The sequence below is a fragment of the Zophobas morio genome, unplaced genomic scaffold, assembly GCF_036711695.1.
Source record: "Zophobas morio isolate AGI-343-1 ecotype UQ-CSIRO unplaced genomic scaffold, CSIRO_AGI_Zmor_V1 ptg000005l, whole genome shotgun sequence".
Lineage (NCBI taxonomy): Eukaryota > Metazoa > Arthropoda > Insecta > Coleoptera > Tenebrionidae > Zophobas > Zophobas morio.
The window spans coordinates 3,073,017-3,097,344 of NW_026972110.1; the positions used below are offsets into that span (position 1 = coordinate 3,073,017).

Sequence of the window (24,328 nt, forward strand, 5' to 3'; positions counted from 1 at the left end):
GGTCATGAAACGTCAAGAAAATATCAAAATAACAAGTCGCCAGATGGACTCGATTACTACACTTCCTTAACTTATGCTCAATAAGTAAAAATCGCCTTTCAGCAATAATAAGGACTTGAGGTGTATATTTATACATTAATAATATAATATTAAACAAAATCAAGATAGATTCGTAAATCAGTAGTATAAGAAGATGCAAACTAGCACCGGACAGGGAAGATAATGAAAATTAAGCAACAATGAAAACGTCAATTAGGTATTGACCCTTTTCCTGTAAGCAAAGTGAGTAGACATTCGGGGCTTCGCCATGTCCGTATTCACCAAGTTTTACTGAACGAATAATAAAAATATTTAAAGTACTTTTATAATTTTAGCGTTAATAATAATAATATTAATAACATTATACTGTACGAGTATAAATGAATAAAACATTTATTTACAACTTTACAATCACGTATTTAGCTAAGTAGAAATGTATTTTACAAATTTACAAAATAGAGTCCTGCCCTGAGTTTCGTTTCTAGGATTTTCTGGGTAAACCAGCCGGCGACCGGCTAAAAAATTCGTCTAAAGAGTTTAGACAGTACTTCCCTCGCTGTCGGAAACGTGACGACTGCATGCCTATTATGTTTTTTTTTCGCAGTGGATTTCAAAGAATTCGGTTTTGTAGTTCCTGAGTAAATCAATAAAATAAATTTATGCATTCATTAATTTTTTTGAGTCACCCTGTATATGCAAATCCAAAAAATATGAATGGAGTGATAGATCACAAGTACAGACTCATCATATTTTGTACATTTTAGATATGATTTATTCCACAAACTTTTGAGCTGACGTCATCAAGTTTTTGGAGGGGATAAGCAAATATTTTTTGACTAAAGATTTATGATGCTCTTTATAGCCTTAAAACATCTGCAACATTTCAAAGCATTCTGGTTAGCAGATTAAAAATTAAATTTCAAAATGTTGTTTTATAATTTTGATTTTTTTTCCAAAAATCTGGACGTTTCGGGTGAAAAGTCGATTCGGAGTTGTAAACTACATGTGTAGGGCTATGTTATTTTATACAATTGAAAACCCATTTACTATGTAGAATTTGGAGTGACGTCATCGCATTAGTGGTGGGGATGATTAGACAAATTTTGGTTAGCGTTTTACTATCTACATGATATTCTTAACATAAGTACAAAATTTCACAACAATCGGTCGAGTACTTTCGGAGATTATCTGTCTAATAAAAATCCGGGACGGCAGACGGACAGACGGACAGACGGACAGACAGACGGACAGACAGACGGAAATGGGAGACCTATTTCTTCCTCTTCTAGGGGTCATGAAAGATCGAGAAAACGTAAAAGTAGAGAGTCGGCCGACGGACTCGATTACAATACTTCCTTTGCTTACGCTCGGGAAGTAAAAAGGTAGTGTCATAAATTTCTTCTAATCCGATTAGGGTCGTCTTTGTTGCTTAACTTTTATGATTTTCTCTATCCGGTGCTAGTTTGCATTTAAATAATAATAATAATAAAAGCGTTTATTGTTCTACAAAAGAGACCATGTGAGAACAAAAGGTTCGGCTACAGCTCAACGCTGATACATTTCTAAGAACCAAACCCGTAAATACAAACAGGAGTATACAAAATAAAATAAGACGAGAAAAAAGAAACACATTAAAATTTTATTGTGTCAATGTTGAAATTATTGCTCAAAATTTGTTTATTTATTTTGTTTTTAAGATTAAAATTAGAGTACCCACATGCTAACTCAGGGCACTTATTGAAAACGTAACTAGCCAAGTAAGAAAATGAAGTTTTAAACATTGACATTTTATGCGAAGGTATATCAAGTTGTGCATCGACAAATCGTAATTTTCTGGAATGAACTTGACTTCTTTTCAATATTTTATCGTAAAGATAAACTGGTGCATGTTCCTTTAAGACACTGTTAAGAAAACAACTGTAATGAATACAACGTTGTTCGTTCATTTTAAGTAAACCAAAAGATCTCAAATATGGAGTAATATGATCACCAAAAGGAACATTTGTAATAAATCTAATGCAGTTGTTTTGAATTTTTTGAAGCTTTGCTTTGTCATTTATAGTAAGGCAAGGACCATACAATTGATCGCAATAATTGAGGCGTGATAAAATCAACGAATTCATAAGCAAAAGTTTAGTTTTTCCATTTAAAATATGTTTTAGAGGAATAAGTTGCCTAAATTTTAAGTAACACTCTCTACAGATATGAGACACATGAGAGGAAAATGTTAATTCAGAATCGAATATAACCCCAAGATTGTTAACCTTGTCTACGTACTCTATTTTTTCATTATTAATAGTAATTTGAAGACTGACGCCTGAAAGTTTATGTGATGTGCCAAACAAGATATTGTGACACTTTTTTGTGTTAATCAATAATGAATTTGATGATGTCCATTCGTAAATCTCGTTTAGGTCATGATTGATCTGTTCTTGAGCACGTAATACTTCGCAGGGAGGGAAACTTAAAAATAATTGAATATCGTCGGCGTATAGATGAATTTTACAAAACTTTGACATATATACGATGTCAGATATAAAAACGGAAAAAAGTAGAGGGCCTAATTTGGAGCCTTGAGGAACCCCATTGCTAACTCTGCGCTCACTAGAGAAAACTTGACCTTCAGTTGTATTCAAACGACAGACTTGTTTACGATTGTATAAATAGCTTCTGAACCAATCAAAGTTTGGATTACAGATACCATAATAGTAGAGCTTTTCTAATAAACAGTCTATGTTCAATGAGTCGAACGCTTTGGTTAAGTCTAATAACGTTACAGAAGTTAAATTTCCTAAATCTATATTGCTAATTATATGATCTGTTAACGACACAAGTGCAGTAGCGGTACTATGACATTTACGAAAACCTGATTGAACCGGTGGTATGATGTTTTTGGAATTAATAAATTCACTAAGCTGCTGATAAATAACAGACTCAGCAATCATCAAAGCAACAGGCTGAATGCTAATGGGCCTCATGTCATTCAGAGATGTAAATTTATTCTTTTTTGGTATGGGAGTTACGCATGAAGTTTTCCATAATTTGGGAACATAACCATTTTCAAAACTGAGGTTAATGATGTGTGTCAAGGGGGCACTAACAAATGGCAAAGCAATTCTCAACATCCTACCAGAAATACCGTCATACCCCATAATAGAAGGTTTTAATTTCAGTATTGCTTCTTCAATTTTCTCTACTTCCACAGGTGAAAATACAAAATTACTCTCATTAGAAAAATTTGTACGGTTAATGTAATCACGAAAGCTAGATGTTGTAGTGACCGCAGGAACAGAATTTATAAAATAGTTGTTTATCTGGTCAGCATTAGCTAGTTCAGGAGGTATGGTTTCATTATTTTTACTTGCTATTATATTAGAGTTCCGTAAAGTTGCCCAAAATTTTCTTGGATTATTTTTACAATTCTGTGTAAAGTTGTATGTCATAAAACCACGTTTTTCTTGCTCTAGTGCAATATTATAAAAATTTCTTAATTCACAATAGTACCTTTTATGTTGTTCAAGCTTTGTCCTACAAAAATGATTCCAAGCTTTCCTTTTTAGGATTCTCAATTTTCTAAGATTGTGAGTATACCATGGTTGATGAGATCTTTTAGTTTTATGACAACAGATTCTTAATGGAGCATGTACGTTAAAAATACTTAAAATGCATTCGTTAAAATATTTAACTTTTTCATCTAAGTCTGGCAACATATATATTTGATTCCAGTTAATTCTCTCAGCATCCTTGGAAAATTCATTTATGTCCAAATTTTTAAAACTTCTAATAATTTTATGATTAGTTATCTCGTTATAATTATTAAAATCTACTATACAATGAATATTGTTGTGGTCGGCTAGTGCAAGATCAGATACCCAAGACTTAATAATTTCAACATTTGAACTAACAATAATTAGATCTAAGAGAGATTCGCTATCCTTGGTAATCCGTGTGGGATCATTAATTAATTGGTTACAATCAAGTTCAAATAACAAAGATTTTAGAAATTTGCTACCAGGAGAATCAACAAGCAAATCAACATTGAAGTCACCAATAAATATAAAATCAAGTTTTTTAAGGGTCAAAAAATTTATAATATCTCCTAGCAAATTTAGATTGTTAAAATTAATATCAGGTGGTCTGTAAAATGTACCTACGGCAATCTCTTGTGAGTTTATCTTAAGTTTAATTAACAAGTATTCAATAGAGCTATCAGAAGTTTCATCCGAACAAAACTTTAAAATTTCAAATTTAAGAAAAGACTTAACATATAAAGCAACACCTCCACCTACTGTGGCACGATCCTTGCGAATGATGTTGTAGCCTGGCAAGCTAAAAGTATCGTCTGGAACATCCGGTGGAAACCATGTTTCACTGACGCCGATGAGGGAATAATCATGTTGGAGTACTATGTCTTTGAACTTGTGAAATTTGTTACACAAGGATCTTGCGTTCAGGTGAGCAATAGCTAGGCCACTTGGTTTTGATTCGTGCGCTTCCAAAAAAATTTATTGACAGTTACTCCAGAAGGCCAAAAGTTTGGATCCATTACAGATTCAGTTAATGAGTTTGGGACGGTGATTTTAAAAGACGAGTATACTTCTGGATGTTTAGAGCTCATTTTCTCGCAGTTTATCTCTGATGACGTTGATGCAAAAAATGCAACTACATCTTCAACGGTTGTACCAGGAAGAAGGCGGCTTATATGAAAGCTAGAAGTTTTATTGCGCTTTGGAACACCAACTAAGGTATTCGCACTTGACGAAACACCACTGCCAACTATTGGTTTAGGTCTCCTTTTCTCGTTAAGAGAAGGTTTTCCTTTGGGGCTGCTATCAGAGTTAAGTTGTTTCTCATTCTTATTGCCACGTTTTTTATGAGTCACCAGTTTAAAACCATCCTGGAAAACATCATCGTCTGCGTCATGTTGAGTTTTGTTGCCATCTTCATTCAGATAGATAATTTCATTCATGATTTGCAGCTGTTTATCGTGCATCAGCTGTGCATTTTTTGTTTTCTTATAATCAGCAGCAGTACCTGTAGAAATAAGTCTTTTATCAATCGCACACTGAGGTTTTTCAACGCTCACGATTGAATTCGCAGTTTTATTATATAGGTCGATTTTAATTTGGTGAATTTCGTTAATAATAATTTGATGGAAGCGTTCATTTACCATGTCGACAGATGCATATTTACCAAGTATCGAAGTATTTTTAACTTGCTTAAGTTGTTTCGTAAGAGTATCAACTTCAGTTCTTGAGAAGTGTAGTTGTTCTTTAAGCAATTCTATTGTTGTTGACATTTCTGCAATAGTTGCTTTGAGTTTCATGTTTTCCCATTGAAAATTTGTAAGAATATCTTGTGAGGTCACATTTTCTTCAATGTCATCGTCGCCGTCGTCAGCGAAACTTTCGTTTTCATGATAGGCAATTGTTGATTTCTTGGAACAGCAATTTGTTCTTTGTGCACAACTTTGATGAAATGTAGCTTTACAATTAACACATATCACTTTTTTCTTAATTACTGGTCTTTTACACGTAGTACAATTGAAATTAATAAGAGCTGCTTTCTGCACTGTATTAGTGTCAGCCATTTTCTTTTCAAAAAAACCAATTTACTATACAGGAGTATATTATCTCACCCAATTTCGGTAAAGTTAATTATGCAATATAATAAACGGATATCATCAAATTGTTGGTGGGGTTGATTATCCAAAATTTAGTTAGCGTTTTACCACCTATACGATATTTCTAATTCACATATAAAATTTGACAACAATCGGTCTAATAATTTCAAAAATTATCTGTCTAATAAAAATCCGGACAGACGGCAGATAGATAGACAGACCAACAGACAGACAGACAGGCGAAAACGGGAGTCATGAAAGGTCGAGAAAAAGTAAAAGTAGACAGTCAACCGATGGACTCGATTACAATACAAGCTTTATATGGCTTTCTGAGATGGCCGGATTTACCAGAATTTTTTGCGTACATTTCAGAAACACCTTAAGTGTCTTTGTTATAATGTTGATGACGTCACCACCAAATTTTGTAATTGAACAACTCACTTGAAACATGCGAAGAAGCATACTTCTTTACCTGTACGTTTTAACAATCCACACATAAGTGCTTTTATTTTTAAACGTCATATAACTGACACTTATATGACGCTCTTACCGGGGTTTAAGTGTCATTTCTATGACACCGTGTTTGAGTGGCGTATAAGTACTACTTATATTCGACATATAAAGTATCACTTAAACTCCTAATAAAATAATAGATATTTATTTTATTAGGAGTTTAAGTGATACTTTATAGGACGGAGTACGGACGATTAAACGCCGAGCGATAGCGAGGCGAATTAAGTCCATACGAGTCACATAAAGTCACTTAAACTCCGAATGAAATACAATATTTTATTTTCAAACGGTTAATCTTCTTTTGAAATGATTATTTCCTATCTTCTTGCTTCATTAAGGAATTGCCTTGATTTCACTTACCATGGTTACTATGGTTGACAACCACTATGATTTTCACATATTTACGAGCCCTAACAACTAAATGTTCGGACAAACTAACCGGAGCGTTCAAAAACCACTCTTTATGAATTAATTTTTAATTTTTATTATCAAATCACATAAATATAGGAAGCTAAGATTTCAAAGAATAGTTTTTAATAAAAAAGTTGAATGTTTTACTTTACATAGAATTTTAATTCAAATATGACTGTGGATTTTTCAGAAAAAGTGAATACACTTTGGCAACTAATTATTCGGACAAATAAATAAAAAAATTAATTTTCACTAAGTAGGCGGTGTGAATTGTTTGATTGTTAATAAATATCATTCTCCTCTTCCTGCTTTACCGAACTGTGTTGTAAGATCCATAGAAAAATATATATATTCTTTAACAAAATGGTTCGTGGACGTCCACTTGAAAAATCATTACGTGCACTTATTGTAAAGAAGTATTGCCAAGGTAAAAAAATTCGGGAAATTAGTGAAGAACTGAATTTAGCAAAGTCCACTGTAGCGGATATAATCTCACATTATCGCGAAACTGGTGGACTAGACGTTAAAGGAAAAAGTTCAGGAAGACCGAAATTAGTTTCAGAAAGAAGTCAAAGGCTCCTTGTAAAACTTTGTAAAAAAAATCGAAGAAACACATTGCGGGACATAACAGCACAATGGACGGATGAATTAGGGCATAAGCTGTCACGAGAATGTTGTAGGAAATGGATTCACAAGTCAGGATTAAGTTTTTATAAGGTAATTTTTAAGTTTTTGGTTTACATTTGTTCCACCGTGCCGTTACAGGCCAAAGAAAAACCTTTAATAACGGCAAATCAAAAGAAAAATAGGTACAACTGGGCAAAGTCTAAGCTGGCATGGACCATGGAAGATTGGTCAAAGGTCATTTTTAGTAACGAGTCAAAATTTGATGTGTGTGTGGGAGATTTGCGGAGAAGAGTGATAAGATCAAAAAGTGAAGCGTTCAATAAAGACTGTTTAAAACGAACTGTAAAGTTTCCTAAAGGAATAATGGTGTGGGGATGCATGTCAGCTAAAGGGTTGGGGAATTATGAATTGGTGGAAACGACTATTAACGCCATGAAATACCAACAAATTTTAGAAAACAGTTTGTTGCCCTCTGTTGAAAAACTGTATCCGGACAACGATTATATTTTTCAACAGGACGGTGCATCATGTCATACCGCAAAAAGTACTAAGAAATGGTTTGGGGATCATGATATAAGAGTCCTTTCATGGCCTGCGAACAGCCCTGACTTAAATGTCATTGAGACACTTTGGCACGACATAAAATCCGTTTTGCGCAACAACCCCTAACGAACACTCTTAGGTTTAAAAGGAAAAATCGACGAAGTTTGGGCAAGTTTTACTCCTGAATACTGCAGAAGTCTTGTAAGTACTATGCCTGCAAGGATACGCGCAGTAATCAAAGCAAAAGGAGATGTTACACCATACTAAGTAAAAAAAAATACTCATGTCCGAATATTTAGTTGCCAAGTTTATTCGTTCATATCAGCTTCTTGTTGTGTTATAATTTTGTTAAGTTAATAATATTACAATTTTTGTTGAGAATATTGCATTAAAGATACCTACTTATATATTACTCTAGTTTTGTTTTTGTAAAATACATTTTTTTTCATTAAATTACATTTTTTTGTATAAAAGAATACGTGTCCGAACATTTAGTTGTTAGGGCTCGTATACTCCGGCGGAGTATAAATGCTTTATTTATACGCCGGCGGAGTATAAGTAGTACTTATACGCTGCTCAAACACGGTGTCATAGAAATGACACTTAAACCTCGGTAAGAGCGTCATATAAGTGTCAGTTATATGACGTTTGAAAATAAATATCTATTATTTTAACTTATAGGGGTTATCATAAAAAAATAAAATTGACAAAATTAAAGTTTATAGGTTTTTCGAAGAGGCTCTATTTGTTCGACTGTACTTCAGGAGTGAAGGAAGTTCTGTCTAAATAACTTTAGACCAATTTTCTGTTCGATGTTACCTATCTGAAAACAGTTTTTCTTCTTTTTGTTGCTCTTTTCTTTACTTATTAATTTTGCCGAACCCATTATTATTTGAAATATTGACAGATCCTTGTCGGAACACTTTGGGTGTGGATATACACATTGATTCGGAGTGGATTCCAAAATAGTAAAGGACCGTGTAACACTGACAAAATTGTAATGGACCATGGATGGGTTCAAAGAGTTTGGCGTTTACAGTTCGTTATGCGTGACTGAACTTATTGAACCCCCGTCCCCATCGCACATATTAAAGCATATTAAAATTAAAATAACCACTCTAGTGGCCCATTCGTTCTGGTGCAGTTGCGTTAAAAATATTAGATAGGTCAGAGGTACTTTAAAAGTCCCTAACGTTCATGTGTGATATTTGGAGATTATTAATCGTCTGATAATAGATAAAAGTAAAGATAAGGAAATTAACTAACATATGATGTAGTAGTTTCAAATGTGTTGTCGGGTTAGGTTGCAGTGAAATTTTTCATGGTAGCGTTATTGAAGTGGTTCTCCTCGAAACATGAAGCGTCCTCCAAAACGCTGTAAGTATTGTTTCTGTTTCACATTAAGTTGATATTTCAAAATTGGCGGGCGTCGCTTTTCGATGTCATGCCGGCCGGCGCGACGCTATATCGAACCATCCCTTGTTCAACTGTCAAAATTCACCTGTTTCATGTAAATCTTCTGTAACATGTCATATTGAGTTTTACATCATTTAAACAGTTTCACGTAAAAGACAGAGAAGTTTAAGTGCACCACATGTATTTCACGACATCGGTAATGTACTATATTGATTATTATTATTTAGCATAATTTTAGACAAACCAAAATATGAACAAAATTCATTTGATTGAACCTATTGCTTATAATATAAAATTCGGAATATAACTCATCAAGGATTATCATTTATTAAAGAAATGTAATCTTTTGATACCTTATTAAATTTTACATGTTCTGTCAGGGCACATCTTAGATAAGGGATGAAATTTTTATAAAGAAAATGATTAAGATTCACAGTTGAATGTTTTTCTGACCTAACGCGACACTTTCGTTTATTTGCAAATATAGCGTTCACAAAAAAAGACTGAAGTTGACTTGGAGAATATAAGGTGCGATCAACGAAAAACACTTGCGCAAATTGGCATTAAACAAACAAAGTGTTTTTATTACATCTGCTTACTTACCATGAATAATGAAGCAGATAACTAAAAATCCAACGCCAACTAGAGGTCGATTTTTGTTGATCGCATGTTGTAAAAGTAATTCCATTAAAGTTTAATTTTCCTAATGAACCTGTACTGTAGTTATATGGTAATTTTAAATGGGTGGTGGTTAATTATTCGTCCCATTGTTTAGTAGTGATTTTTGAGGCATTAAGTATACTCAGTAATTAACGTATATTTTATTGAAAGAGACCTAATTAATTTACACAGTTCTTGCATATCAAAGTCTTTTTACATCCTGAGCGTTAGCTATGTAAGGTTTGTAAGTGTCTATTCAACGAATAACTGCTTTTAGGTTTTCTCGATGTTTCATGGTCCCTAGAGAACGAAAAAGTAGGTCTTCCATTTGTCTCTCTGTCTCTCTTAAATTTTGTATGTAGGTATATTAGGAATATCGTGTAGATCGTAAAACGCTGCCCAAACTTTGTCTGCTCATCCCACAATGATATTATGTGATCTCCTACTTTTACAACACTAAATGTTGTTTAAATTTTATAAAAGAACATACTCTTTCACTTGTAGTTTATGAATCCGTGTTGGATTTTCACCCTAGGCATCTAGATATTAGGAGAAAAAATCTAAATTACATAACGACATTTTACAATTCAGTGGCCACTATTTGCAATTTGTATAATGTGTTCGAATTAGTATTGCACCCTTTTTTATCTTATCATATCTCATAAAACCTTTGGCCCAATCAACATGTGTCTACCAGAGGACGTTCAACTAAGACCTTATCTCTATAATTCAGTTTTTGTACAATTCGTTGGATAATCAAGGTCAGGTTGGCCTTATTTATGCTGATTTCTCCAAGGCATTTTTTGACAAAATTGACCATCAACTATCTTACCGTTATTTGTTTGCAAACTTAATGGATTTCAGTCTGACCAAAAAATTGGTCGAAGTTTATTTCGACAAAACTTCTCTCGTGCCTGAAGTACAGTCCAATAAATCCTGCTTCTTTGAGAAATGATAAATTCGATTTTGCGATTTTTGTTTTGTGATAACTTATATAAAGTAAAAATCAGCGTGGGGGTGCAAATTCAAAGGCACATGGTCCGCACATATGTATATGGACAAGGACAATGCAAAATATATTTAAAGGAGATATTTAACCAACAGAAAATCATATCCTTCGAGTGTTTATGTTTATACTCTCAAAGGACTGTACGATAAGTAGGAAGTACCAAGCATTAGAGGCCTCTTGCAGTTATGTTAAAACAAGGGAGTATGCTATGCGTTTGTTTCAAGTGAGTTTTTCTATAACAAAATTTTGTGTCGTGATCAACATAGATAATAGTTACTAATCACACAGCATCACCAGTATAGGAGAAAAAAATGTTCGAAGGTTATTTCGACATAAGTAACTACAATAAAATATATGCAGCTTTTTGTAAACATTACAAAATGTTATTTTGTGAATTTTATTTTTTTTATGATAACCCCTATAAGTTAATATAAAGATATGTATGCAATGTTAAAATAGATGTAAGGAAGCGTGTTTCAAATGAGTTTTTCTTTTACAAAATTTTGCGATGACGTCATCCACATCTTTGTAAGAACGCCTATATCAGTTTGGATAGGTGCAGTGTAATAATAATAATAACAGTATTGTGTTCGCACAATTTTTGGGAAAATGGAGTGAGCTGTTCCTGATCTAATCAATAAAATATATTTACGCATTCATTAATTGTTTTGTGTCACCCTATATAATCAATTCTAAAAAATATGAATGTATTGATAAATCACAAGCACAGTCTCATAATATTTTACATACTTTCGAGATGATTTATTTGGCAAAACTTTGAGATGACGTCATAATTTTTTTGGGAAAGGGGGATAAACAGATTTGATCAAAAAGTTTCCATACTTATAATAACTTTAAAACGTCTGCAAGATTTCAAAGCGTTCGATTTTGCACTTTCTGATTTAATTTTACTATTTAAAAATATGAATGCATTTAAAAACTACAATTACAGACTCATCAATTTTGCCCATTTTAGATAGGATTTATTCGGCAAAGTTTAGAGATGACGTCATCAATTTTTTGGGGATTTGAATAAATATATATTGATTAAAAATTTACCATATTTACGACAACTTTAAAACGTTTGCAAGATTTCAAACCATTCGGTTTTGCAGATACAAAAGTAAATTACAAATTGTTGTTATATAATTTTGATTTTTTTCCAAAAATTTGGATGCCCTAAGTAAAAACTCAACACGGATTCATAAAGTACACGAGTATGTTATTTTATCTACAACTGCTTTATAAAGGCCTTATTACACAACTCATTCGGCACTGTTTGAGTTGAGTAATAAACCCTCTTATTCCACTAGTGGTGTAATAGAAAGATTACACCACTAGTGGTGTAATGAAGGTCTCCACTTCTTAGTTGAATTTTATTAACATGTAAATTACAACAAATTACATTGATTAATTCTTAACTTATTTGTTATACACGTCGATAATACATTCCTTACGATTACTGATATTAATACCAGATGAAATGAAATTATTTGTATCTTTGTCCATAATGCTTAGGTTTTGTTAACAAAATGTTTGTTACAGCTCCAGTATTTAAGATTTCTCTTCTAACAATGCTTGAATCTCGGTTGTAGCTACTGGCCGTACTTGTTCTGGCTCCAGGATCACCTCCAAGAATATCACAAGCGGTCTTTTTCTTGTTTTCAATCGAAGTGTCGATATAACCTTCAGTACCTTCACATACAACCCAAAGGCTGCTGCATTTATAACTTTTCGACAAATCTTCAAAAAATGGCAACAGCACCTTCTATCTTGCTTCATGATTTATTTTCTTGGATGCACACCAGTCAGTGAACCGTTTTTCGTATTTAGTTTTTGATTTATCAGGGAACAATGAAGACACTAGGTTTGTAGCAGCTTCTTCTGTTTCGAAAGGCAAGCTTTCTGCTTCAGAATCACTCATTTCTCGATTGAACAACATTTTTTTTCTAAAAACTGACGCGTTGTTTACAACAAATTTGAGCGGTTGTCATAAACACTGCAAAAATTCTCTTGATTCTTGATTTTTAATTAATAAAAAAATTTAATCGGCTTTTTTTCTTTTTCATTTTTGGGCAGTTGTAGATAAAGTTTTGTATTTCATACGTGGGCTAGAGCATATTACAGCAACTCGTGTGATTACAGATGACTCGGTCTAACGACCTCGTCTTCTGCAATCTTCACACTCGTAGTGCTGTAATAATGGCTCTATCCCACTAATAAGATAAATAACTATTATACAACTGAAAACCTATGTACAATGTTCAATTTTGAGGTGACGTGATCACATTGTTGGTGATGATGATTAGACAAAGTTTGGTCACCGATTTACCATCTACGTGATATTCTTAATACACGTATAAAATTTGGCAACAATCAATCCAGTAGTTTCGGAGATTATTTGTCTAGCAAAAATCGACACAGACGGCGGACCTTTTGAAATGGGGGGACACAACTTAATTGATGAGTTAAATATGAATATATAAAAGAGGTTGTTATTACCAATGATTAGAGGAAATTGTGTGATGAAAATAAATACAAAAATACATTCAATAAAAGTAAAAAAGTACTCGTCCACATATCTTCCTGTCGTAGATCATCCACGCAGTATTAATCCAGGGCGATGGTTTTAACTCATTACTGAGGAGACACAAAACAAAACAATTTATTTTTTTCACAACTGCACTTTCACGAATATTTATCATACGTCTATTATAGTTATTTATGTTACAAGTGTCGAAAACGGTCCATTGCATTACGAACGGGAATACGGCGCGAGACGCAGTCGAGCGCTGTATGTAAGTGAGTAATGCAATGAAGTTTTCACACGAGTATCATACAAATATTTATGAGTCTCTCCTTTTGCCATGAACACTTTTTTTATTAATAAATCGGGGGTGGCTCTCCCTAAATTTTTCACTAAAATTTTACCGTCGTGACATAGAGGACGATTTTTACTTCCCGAGCGTAAGCAAAGGAAGTATTGTAATCGAGTCCGTCGGCCGACTCTCTACTTTTACGTTTTCTCGATCTTTCATGACCCCTAGAAGACGAAGAAATAGGTCTCCCATTTCCGTCTGTCTGTCCGTCTGTCCGTCCGTCTGTCCGTCCGTCCGTCTGTCCGTCCGTCTGTCCGTCTGTCCGTCTGCCCCCGGATTTTTATTAGACAGATAATCTCCGAAAGTACTCGACCGATTGTTGTGAAATTTTGTACTTATATTAAGAATATCATGTAGATGGTAAAACGCTAACCAAAATTTGTCTAATCATCCCTACCACTAATGCGATGACGTCACTTCAAAATTGTACATAGTAAATGGGTTTTCAATTGTACAAAATAACATAGTCCTACACATGTAGTTTACAACTCCGAATCGACTTTTCACCCGAAACGTCCAGATTTTTGGAAAAAAAATCAAAATTATAAAACAACATTTTGAAATTTAATTTTTAATCTGCTAACCAGAATGCTTTGAAATGTTGCAGATGTTTTAAGGCTATAAAGAGCATCATAAATCTTTAGTCAAAAAATATTTGCTTATCCCCTCCAAAAACTTGATGACGTCAGCTCGAAAGTTTGCCGAATAAATCATATCTAAAATGTACAAAATATGATGAGCCTGTACTTGTCATTTATCACTCCATTCATATTTTTTGGATTTGCATATACAGGGTGACTCAAAAAAATTAATGAATGCGCAAATATATTTTATTGATTTAATCAGGAACTACAAAACCGAATGCTCTGAAATCTTGCAGATGTTTTAAGGTCATAAAGAGCATAATAAATGTTTAGTCAAAAAATATTTGCTTATCCCCTCCAAAAACTTGATGACGTCAGCTCGAAAGTTTGCCGAATAAATCATATCTAAAATGTACAAAATATGATGAGCCTGTACTTGTCATTTATCACTCCATTCATATTTTTTGGATTTGCATATACAGAGTGACTCAAAAAAATTAATGAATGCGTAAATATATTTTATTGATTTAATCAGGAACTACAAAACGGAATGCTCTGACATCTTGCAGATGTTTGAAGGTTATAAAGAGCATAATAAATGTTTAGTCAAAATATATTTGCTTATCCCCTCCAAAAACTTGATGACGTCAGCTCGAAAATTTGCTGAATAAATCATATCTAAAATGTACAAAATATGATCAGTCTGTACTTGTGATCTATCACTCCATTAATATTTTTTGGATTTGCATATACAGGGTGATTCAAGAAAATAAATGAAAGCGTAAATTTATTTTACTGATTTACTCAGGAACTACAAAACCGAATGCTTCGAAATCTTGAAGATATTTTAAAATTATCATAAGCATGGTAAATTTTTGATCAAAATGTATTTGGTCGTCCCCCCTAAAAAATTTATGACGTCACCACAAAATTTTGCTGAATAAATCCTATCTAAAATGTACAAAATATGGTGAGTCTCTTCTTGTGATTTATCATTCCATTCAAATTTTTTCGATTTGCATATACAGGGTGACTCAAAAAAATTAATGAATGCGTAAATTAATTTTATTGATTTAATCAGGAACTACAAAACCGAATGCTTTGAAATCTTGCAGATGTTTTAAGGTTATAAAGAGCATAATAAATTTTTAGTCAAAATATATTTGGTTATCTTCTACAAAAAACTGATGACGTCAGCTCAAAAGTTTGCCGAATAAATCGTATCTAAAATGTACAAAATATGATGAGTTTGTACTTGTGATTTATCATTCCATTCATATTTTTGGATTTGCATATGCAGGGTGACTCAAAAAAATTAATGAAGGCGTGAATTTATTTTATCGATTTAATCAGGAATTACAAAACCGAATGCTTCGAAATCTTGAAGATATTTTAAAATTATCATAAGCATGGTAAACTTTTGTTCAAAATGTATTTGTTCATCCCTCCTAAAAAAATTGATGACGTCACCCTTAAATTTTGCTGAATAAATCCTATCTAAAATGCAAAAAATATGATGAGTTTGTACTTGTGATTTATCATTCCATTCATATTTTTTAGATTTTCTTAAGAGGTGGTTCAAAAAAATTAATGAAGTCAATTTATTTTATTGATTAAATTAAAGGCAACACTTATTATTAGTATTACACCCCAACCAACCCAATTTGGTAGACACAAAATTTGTTAAAGGAAAAACTCGGTTGAAACATAAGGGTAGCATCGCTTATTTACATCGACTTTAACATTACAGACCTACATTTGTTTTATGCGATCACTTGGTTCCGCGAATGTGAAATAGACATGTTTATAATCAACCAATTGTGAATTTCACCGTCAAGAATTAAAATAAAACCCAATGTTTTATATAATAAGCGGAAGTCAAAGCAATAAAACCGATGGTCGTTTTGTTTACAGTTTCTCTGTTTGACTTTCACGTATGCTGTTACGCTTGTCATCTTAAATTAAGAATGTTTATACATAAACGATTTTCAGTTGCCGTATACGCGAGTAAATTGTTTCGTTATTTTATTGATTATAAAAAATCAATATTCAAAACGACCCAATTCATTTTCCCGAAAATTTGGGAATACAATAATTTTATTCTTAGTATTACACTACATCTATCCCAACTGATATACGTGTCCTTGCAAAAATGTTGATGACGTCATCGCATTTTTTTTTAAATTCCCACTACAAAAATGTAATGAGAAAAAAACACAATAGCCATGCAGTCGTCAAGTTTCCGACAGCGAGGGAAGTACTGTCTAAACTCTTTAGACCAATTTTTTATTAAATATTCAACCGAATTAATTTTTTTTAAATTTAAAATCAAACAATTTTACTCACACAGAATGAAATTTAAAACCCACAATTGAGTTACTGCTGGTGAGCACTGTCGGAACAAGACCCGATTCCAGCTGAATACCGCGACTAAACGCACGGTTTTCATGGCAATGGTGTAAACAAAACTAAATCAGCCATGATTTCTCCGTCTCCGCTTTTATCAACAATTTACAGATCATATATCCAAGACACAACATCTTTAGATGTAAGTGTATGTAAGTTTTGATACATTTTATTAGAGATGTGCCGACTAGTCGGCTTTGTCAAAACCGGTTAAAATTAGTTTAATCGACCGAAAATTGGTGTCAAAGTGTAGATAATCTTCCGCTAGTTACGATTCTGAAATCGCCGTCACGATATATGGTCCAATAAACACGCAAAGCGAATTTAAAATTTCCAAAAATTTTCCAAAAAAGTGGTTAAAATTGGTTAAGTATTGTATAAACTGCCCTAAATTGTGTTATTCTTTATTTTTGTACTGAGTTACTACAAAAAATTAAATGTTAAAATTATCCAAAAAAATTTAACACATTTTTTGGAAAAAAAAGAAACTTCAGTTATTCCTTTTATTAAAATAAAACAAGTTTTTAAGGTAGTCAGAGAAATATAAAAAAAAAACCCACTGTCTGTTGCATTTATAAACAGTCGGCCGACTGTAGTCGGTACATCTCTACATTTTATGTAAGTGGAGCAAGATAAAAAAATTAGTTTTGATAATTATGACACAAATTTCTGGATAATTTTTTAAATATTGAAAATTACAATTTTGCTATGTCCAGTGTGTTTATAGAGGTTGTAATTTTGGGGGGGGGGCACGTGCCCTTGTGCCCTCTGGCACCAGCCGCCCTTGGTTTAACTGCTCGCTTAACCAAAATAAAAGTTACTACTCAACCATTTGTTTTAACCTTGTTCCATAATTGGGCTAGGGCTTCTAAGACAGAGTATGTAGTAATAATATTAATAATAATCGGTAGTCGATAGGTTCATGAGGCGAAATTTCAGAATTAAAGCAAACAAATTTGTATGCTATACTTCTAGGATCTCCAAAGTTGTTTTAATAATCTAATCAATGCATATCATTACTTGGTCTTAGTACCCGTAATGATAGAACCCTTGCCTGAATGCCGGTCATTTCCGGGTCAGTGGTGGGTCTTAATTATAATATAACCATAAATTAATTATTCCAGTTCTTTAACTTTCTTCTTAACGTCATCGATTTCTTGTCGGTTTAATTGAGGTCTTCTTACCTTTTCTAACGTCGTTTAATTTTTTTTTGTCCGTGGTTCTTCTTCCGTTGCAAACAAAAAAATTTATCACTGCGGCATCGATTCTTTACACATCACTCACTTCATATATTTTTTGACGTAACTGTGTAAGCACAAATTTCCTGTCGCACTAACGTTCTTCGAATTTTTAGTATCATTTTCGATTACTTTACTATATTATTTACATACGTGTACAAATCAGATTATAAATTTTGTTATTTTCAAACGTCATACAATTGACATTTATATGACGTTGTTACCGGAGTTTATGTGTCATTTCTACGACAGCGTGTTTAAGCGGCGCATAAGTACTACTTATACTCCGGCAGAATATAAATAGAATACATTTAAATGAAAATCATCATGGTTGTCAACCATAATAACCAGGGTAAGTGAATGCAAGGCAATTTGTTAATGAAGCAAGTAGACAGAAAATAATCATTTAAAAAAAATATGAATCGTTTGAAAATAATAGATATTTATTTTATTAGGAGTTTAAGTGATACTTTATGTGTCGAGTATGGACGGTTAAACGCCGAGCGATAGCGAGGCGAATTAAGTCCATACGAGTCACATGAAGTCACTTAAACTCCGAATGAAATACAATATTTTATTTTCAAACGATTAATCTTCTTTTGAAATGATTATTTCCTATCTTCTTGCTTCATTAAGAAATTGCCTTGATTTCACTTACCATGGTTACTATGGTTGACAACCACTATGATTTTTATATATTTATACTCCGGCGGAGTATAAATGTTTTATTTATACGCCGCCGGAGTATAAGTTCTATTTATACGCCGCTCAAAAACGCTGTCATAGAAATGACACTTGAACCCCGGTAAGAACGTCATATAAGTGTCAGTTATATGACGTTTGAAAATAAAATATTTTATTTCATTGGGAGTTTAAGTGACTTTATGTGACTAATATGAACTTAATTATTATTTAATCGTCCATACTCCGTCACAAAAATATCTATTTTTTTAATTTCATTCTATTGTACTTACTGCTGAGGGATATACATATAAAAAAATAAAAGGAATTCATTAACATAACTTTCTACGACTTTGCTACTAATTTTAATAAATTAGCATTTACGTATTTGACATGTTTCTTTATCTGCAATACTTTTGAAATTACTTTTATAATTCCACAAATGTCTTATTGATAATATTGAAAATATTTACTAAATAGCCTTTGATAATTTTCATTACTTAGATTATTGTTTTTTTCTTGTTTCTGAGTCAGATTCTTTTTGTAAGTTAAGTAGAGCGCTTTAAAATCATCTTTGTTACATCGTAATTGAAAGTCTTTGGGTAAGTGATATAAGTTGATATAACCCTAACACAATCACGCTCTAATTATTTAATTACTTTATTAATTACAAAATCGTTAAAATCTTAAAATGGACAGACATCCACAAACAGCACTTTAACAAAAATGACAGCGGGCCTATAATTGTTAAGCAATGAAAAAATTGTTATTTAAATTCAGAATTTAAAAATTTATTACGCTAAGTTGTCTGTTTATTCCCAAAAATTTTATCACGTGATTCATTGTTAAGTTAATCTGATTCGTAATTTATATTGTAACATACTTCTTTATCTATGGTTAGCGTGGATTTCTTGTGGTTCAGGGGTTAGTGCTTTCGCGTTTCAACATTAAGACCAGTGTTCAATACATAAGTACTTATGAACAACTGTTTTAACGTACAGAATAGATTAAAATCAAACGGAGCTGAATGGCACGTATAGCGTAGATAGGACAAACCGTTTTATTTCCGAGTATTCTTAATCTATAGTCATATAACGTTACACTTTCACAAGCACTTGAAGTATATAGTGACAAAATGATTTCTGAGAAGTCGTCGTATTTACACACTTTAACAAATATGAAACTATAAGATTAGAATCAACTGTTTATCGCTTAATTATTATCAAGATTAAGAAATCTTAGCGGAAACAAAGTTACATTGGAGAATCAGAAATAGAATTAGTATCAGAAAAATGACAAGATAAGACGGACTTCATAATCTAAAGTATTTACATGTGAATCAGAGGTACAAAATTAATTATTCACAAGGTTTTGATAATGTAGCTGAACTAAACCATCACGATATACTTTAAACGCTTTTGTAAGCACTGAGGGACGAAGCGCGATCGATAACATTATCATTTTGATGTGTCTAAAAGTAGAATAGACTAGGGCGATAAATTCAGTTTTCATTTCAAAATTTCTGTCGAGTGAAGTTATTAAAACTCAACAAAAACGGTATTACCATTTCGATAAACATTAAAAACACAAAGCAATTATTTTTCATAACAAGTAGGTGAAACTGTTACTGACCCGCCACCTGGGGATTATTTATAATAGTGATGACCTGACCTGACCTGACCTGACCTGACCTGACCTGACCTGAGGATTATTTATAATAATTATAATACACTATTTACAAAGGAAAATAATATTTAGTCGTACATACCTATGTGACTTATTATTTAGTCCTACCATTTCAAAATAAGAAGGGTCCTTTAACTATATAATAATGTAACGAAATAAACCCATACGCCGCCCCAGTACGACGCCTATAGGTTTTCTAGTATGTGCGGTGCAGATGCGTGACTCATCGTCCGTGACGGCGGCCGAGCGGCGTTCGCTAAAGGAAAGCCTGGAAGCGGAAGTCGCGATGGGTCTTCCAGAAAGACCTCGATCACGGAACCTCTAGAAGGAGGTATGGGTTTAAATAGAGGCCACATTAGGGCACGATTATTATTCAGTCAGTGAAATCCAGGCAATGGGAGAAGTAGAGTCTAGTCAAATCCATTCCAGTCGGAATTATTCTGTACATAATCGCTGTGTAATTAGTCGTGTAAATTTGAGTTGTGTACTAAGAAATAAATTGTTAAGTTTTATCCACGCCGATTTTTAAATTACCGATCATCGCAACGCATTTAAAAAATACTAATCTAAAAATAAATAAGATCTTTTTTACTCTCTTCTTCTTCTTCTTCTTCTTCTTCTTCTTCGAGTCATACTCAAGTTGTAATGCTTCATTTACAGGTGTCTGTATACACAGTAGATTTTCTTTTTTTTTATTTTCTAAGTGTAAACTGAGGAAGTGTGGATTATAGTATCTGGCGAATGGCTACTTTCATGTTTTCTCTACGTGCCGCCTAGAATACGAAAACATAGGTCTCCCGTTTCCGTCTGTTTGTCGAGTGTTGTCTGTCTGTGTCGATATTCATTAGACTATTATCTGTTCAAGTTTACGAACGTTCGGTGGTCACAGTTAAGTAACATAAATACGCTAAAATATAGGTGTGGTTTTATCAATTTTCTAAATATTAAATCATGTTGTTGACATATAAAAACTTATCAGTCGATTTAACATAGACACACATGAACCAGGGAATTGTGTAATTGTAAAGAATATAATGTGTTCTTTTTGCAAAAAAAAAAAAACAAATAGTTAACATTCTGTAACTTTTCGCTATCAACGCGTTAAATTGTTTCTATTGCCCTAAAATTTTTATATCTGTAACGTACTTAGGGTAGCTAGTGACTAAATTTCTTAGTATGTATTAAAATAAACGTTAAACATTTTAATCAACCCGACAGAAGATAGTTAAATTAATTACTTAATAAGTACTTAATTAATAATTAATTAGTATTCAATTTTACAGAAGTAGTTGGGAGAATAAATATTATAAAACATATTTTTTTGTTGTGTTTGAACAAAAATTCAACTGAATGTACTTCGGTTGTGTTGTTGAAAGAATTTGTAACTAAATATTTAGAACAAATTTGGATCAGAAACTAGCTACTGTACAATATTGAATTCTGAAACATTTAGTTTCTAAATTGCATCTTAATTTCAGCCGTTTCCTTCACTTTCTGTAATAGAAGAGGGCATCAGATCCCCATGTCTTTTTCACCAATAATGTAGCCAACTCCTATTAAAAGAAGGGCAAGTGTAGGACGTGGAATTTATTTTTTCCCGTAAATAGCGCTTTTATTTACGCCTTGATTGAAGGACATTTTGAAATTCAAGAGAAATTTCTAAAGTTTCAGACTGCAGACTGGCTGAATTTTAAACTCTTCTGCAAAAGATTTCTTCCCATTTGTGTGGTTAGTAATTGTAAAAAAAGGTACCTAACCGATAGTGACACAGATTATTATTTTTTAGTCTTTTCTTTTTATTAACTCCAGACTCAAAAAGAGGGGTGTTATAACTTTGACTTCTGTGATGAGAATTGTATGTATTAGTTGTACTAGATGTAAGCATTGGAGTAAATATATTGACGTGTGTAAACAATTATGGAATAATACCAGGGGCGGCTCATGACTTGAAAAGTTGATGAGGCAAAGCACAATACGCTCCAAAATATAAATAAATCAAGATTACTTAAATATTTTCTACTTAGTCAAATAAACAAATTTGTAAACTCATTTAACTGTCCACCAAGAACCAACGTGAAGGTGTAAGGAACTCTTGTAAGGAAAGGATGGGAATGACAGGACAAAAGGAAAGGGAAACGTGGTCAGAAAAAACTAATATAACTTAAAAAAAAAACAAAATTAAAATAAACTTTAAAGAAAACGTATCGAAAAAATCAAATACAACATAAAATAAACCTATTTGATTTATAACAAAAAACAAAACGAAAAACATATAAAACATAGATACTCTGGATTTATTTTAATCTTTTTTATAGATCAATAATTAACGATTTACTCAAATAAGGAACCGGCCGTTTTAATTCCTTAACTACATACAATTTATCATCATACGTGAAAGTAGAAAAAACAGAACTGCTATTGTCATTTAACGTTAGTAGAGAAAAATTCCGGTTTACTCGTAATCTTAAATAACGATTACCGAAATCAAATTATGACAAGCACAAAGCACTAACGCGACACACACAAACGTAGGCACTCGTAAGACAAAATTCTGTTACCGAAATTTTGAATCAATTTATACACACACAGATTTGTGGCAAAACAATCAACGGCCTAATTTTGAATACTTCTGCAAATGCAGACTGCATTGGAATCGCACGTTCTCCGCGCGCAAATATTGTTGTCCATCTCTTTTGCAAGCACGGAAATGAGGCTAGCCTCAATTTTGTCTTTTTTCAACTCATACCGCTTATGAGTGTATTGCAGGTTGCTTGCCTATTAACGATATGATTTCTATATCCGCTGTAGAGGCAAGCTCCGAGTTTGCCTCATTCGCGTCACAAAATACATGTTGTGTCGAGTGTTTCAGCGCGCTGTTTAATTAAGGGAGCAACGAGTACCTACTGAGATAAAAATAAGAATATAATTTTCCATATTTATTTTTAAAATTTTAGAAAAAAGACACAAATTATTGGCCGAAATGTGTCGTTAAAAATAGTAAAAATCCTAATAAGGCGTAAAATTCATGGCACTGCCTCACCTGCGTCATAGGACAAGCCGCCCCTGAATAATACGAATAAAACTGTCTATCTACCTTATCTATCTTATCCATCCTTTCTCTCTCTCTCTCTCTCTCTCTCTCTCTCTCTCTCTCTCTCTCTCTCTCTCTCTCTCTCTCAGTGTGTGTAGCACTGTAAGTTCATCAAAACAGATGAGCCGATTTCAATGTGTTTTTTGCTGATTTAATCAGGATGGTTCTTAGTTAACTATGTTTAATGATGGTATCACTTCAGTCATTTCAAAATCATCAGCTGATATCTGTGTATTTGTCTATTATACAGTAGCTTCCAAACAGATGAACCAATATCAATGCAATTTTTTTGTTTGAAAGCTGGTTTAATCTAGAAAATTCTTACGAGGATGGTTTCATGAATAACTCCGTTCGCATAGTCTCGAAGTCTCGAAAACAGTAACTGCGTAAGTAGACCTCAAAGTAAGCTTCCCGTAATGACGTTTCTGTGATGTAACGATTTACGGGTATTTAAAATCGGCATGGGTAAAACTCAAAACAATTTATTTCTTAGTAAAACAAACTTACGCGACTAACTACACAGCGAATGATTCTGACTCAACTTGACTTATGCTAATTAATCGACGCGGCTGGATTAGACTACACTGACCTGTTCCTGACAATGGTCCCTATTTAATAAACCCATACGTTTCTTCTAGAGATCGTAGTCACTGCTTTCGAGGTTGTTCTGGAGTTCACCATCGACACTTCCTTCCCCAGACTTCTGGCGAACCGCTTCGAGGCTTTTCTTTAGTCGAATGTCACAGTCACCGAAGATGAAATCGTATAGGCGTCGTACCGGGGCGGCCTATTAGTTTACTTCGTAACAGTATCAATTCATTTTGTCAGTAATTCTTCGTTTACGAATTAATGGAATGATAATGTGTCGAATGATTTCTAAAAATGGAGAAAATTGCAGTTCGTAGTGTAATTCAGTTCTTCT

At 33.0% G+C, this 24,328-nt stretch overlaps 1 protein-coding gene across 5 annotated transcripts in view; it reads left to right on the forward strand.

The window, feature by feature from the left end:
- Positions 1–24,328, forward strand: part of LOC135121775 (uncharacterized) — a 66,996-nt gene that overhangs the window by 27,276 nt on the left and 15,392 nt on the right. The window contains exon 1 of one of the 5 annotated variants that reach the window (XM_064046058.1): positions 9,023–9,133. The exons of 3 other annotated variants lie outside the window; for them this stretch is intronic. In XM_064046058.1, the coding sequence (XP_063902128.1) occupies positions 9,078–9,133 (56 nt within the window). In that variant the 5' untranslated portion in view covers positions 9,023–9,077. Of the gene's footprint in view, positions 1–9,022; positions 9,134–9,234; positions 9,369–24,328 lie in introns of those variants that run through there. One more of the 5 variants, XM_064046067.1, reaches the window with a different exon arrangement.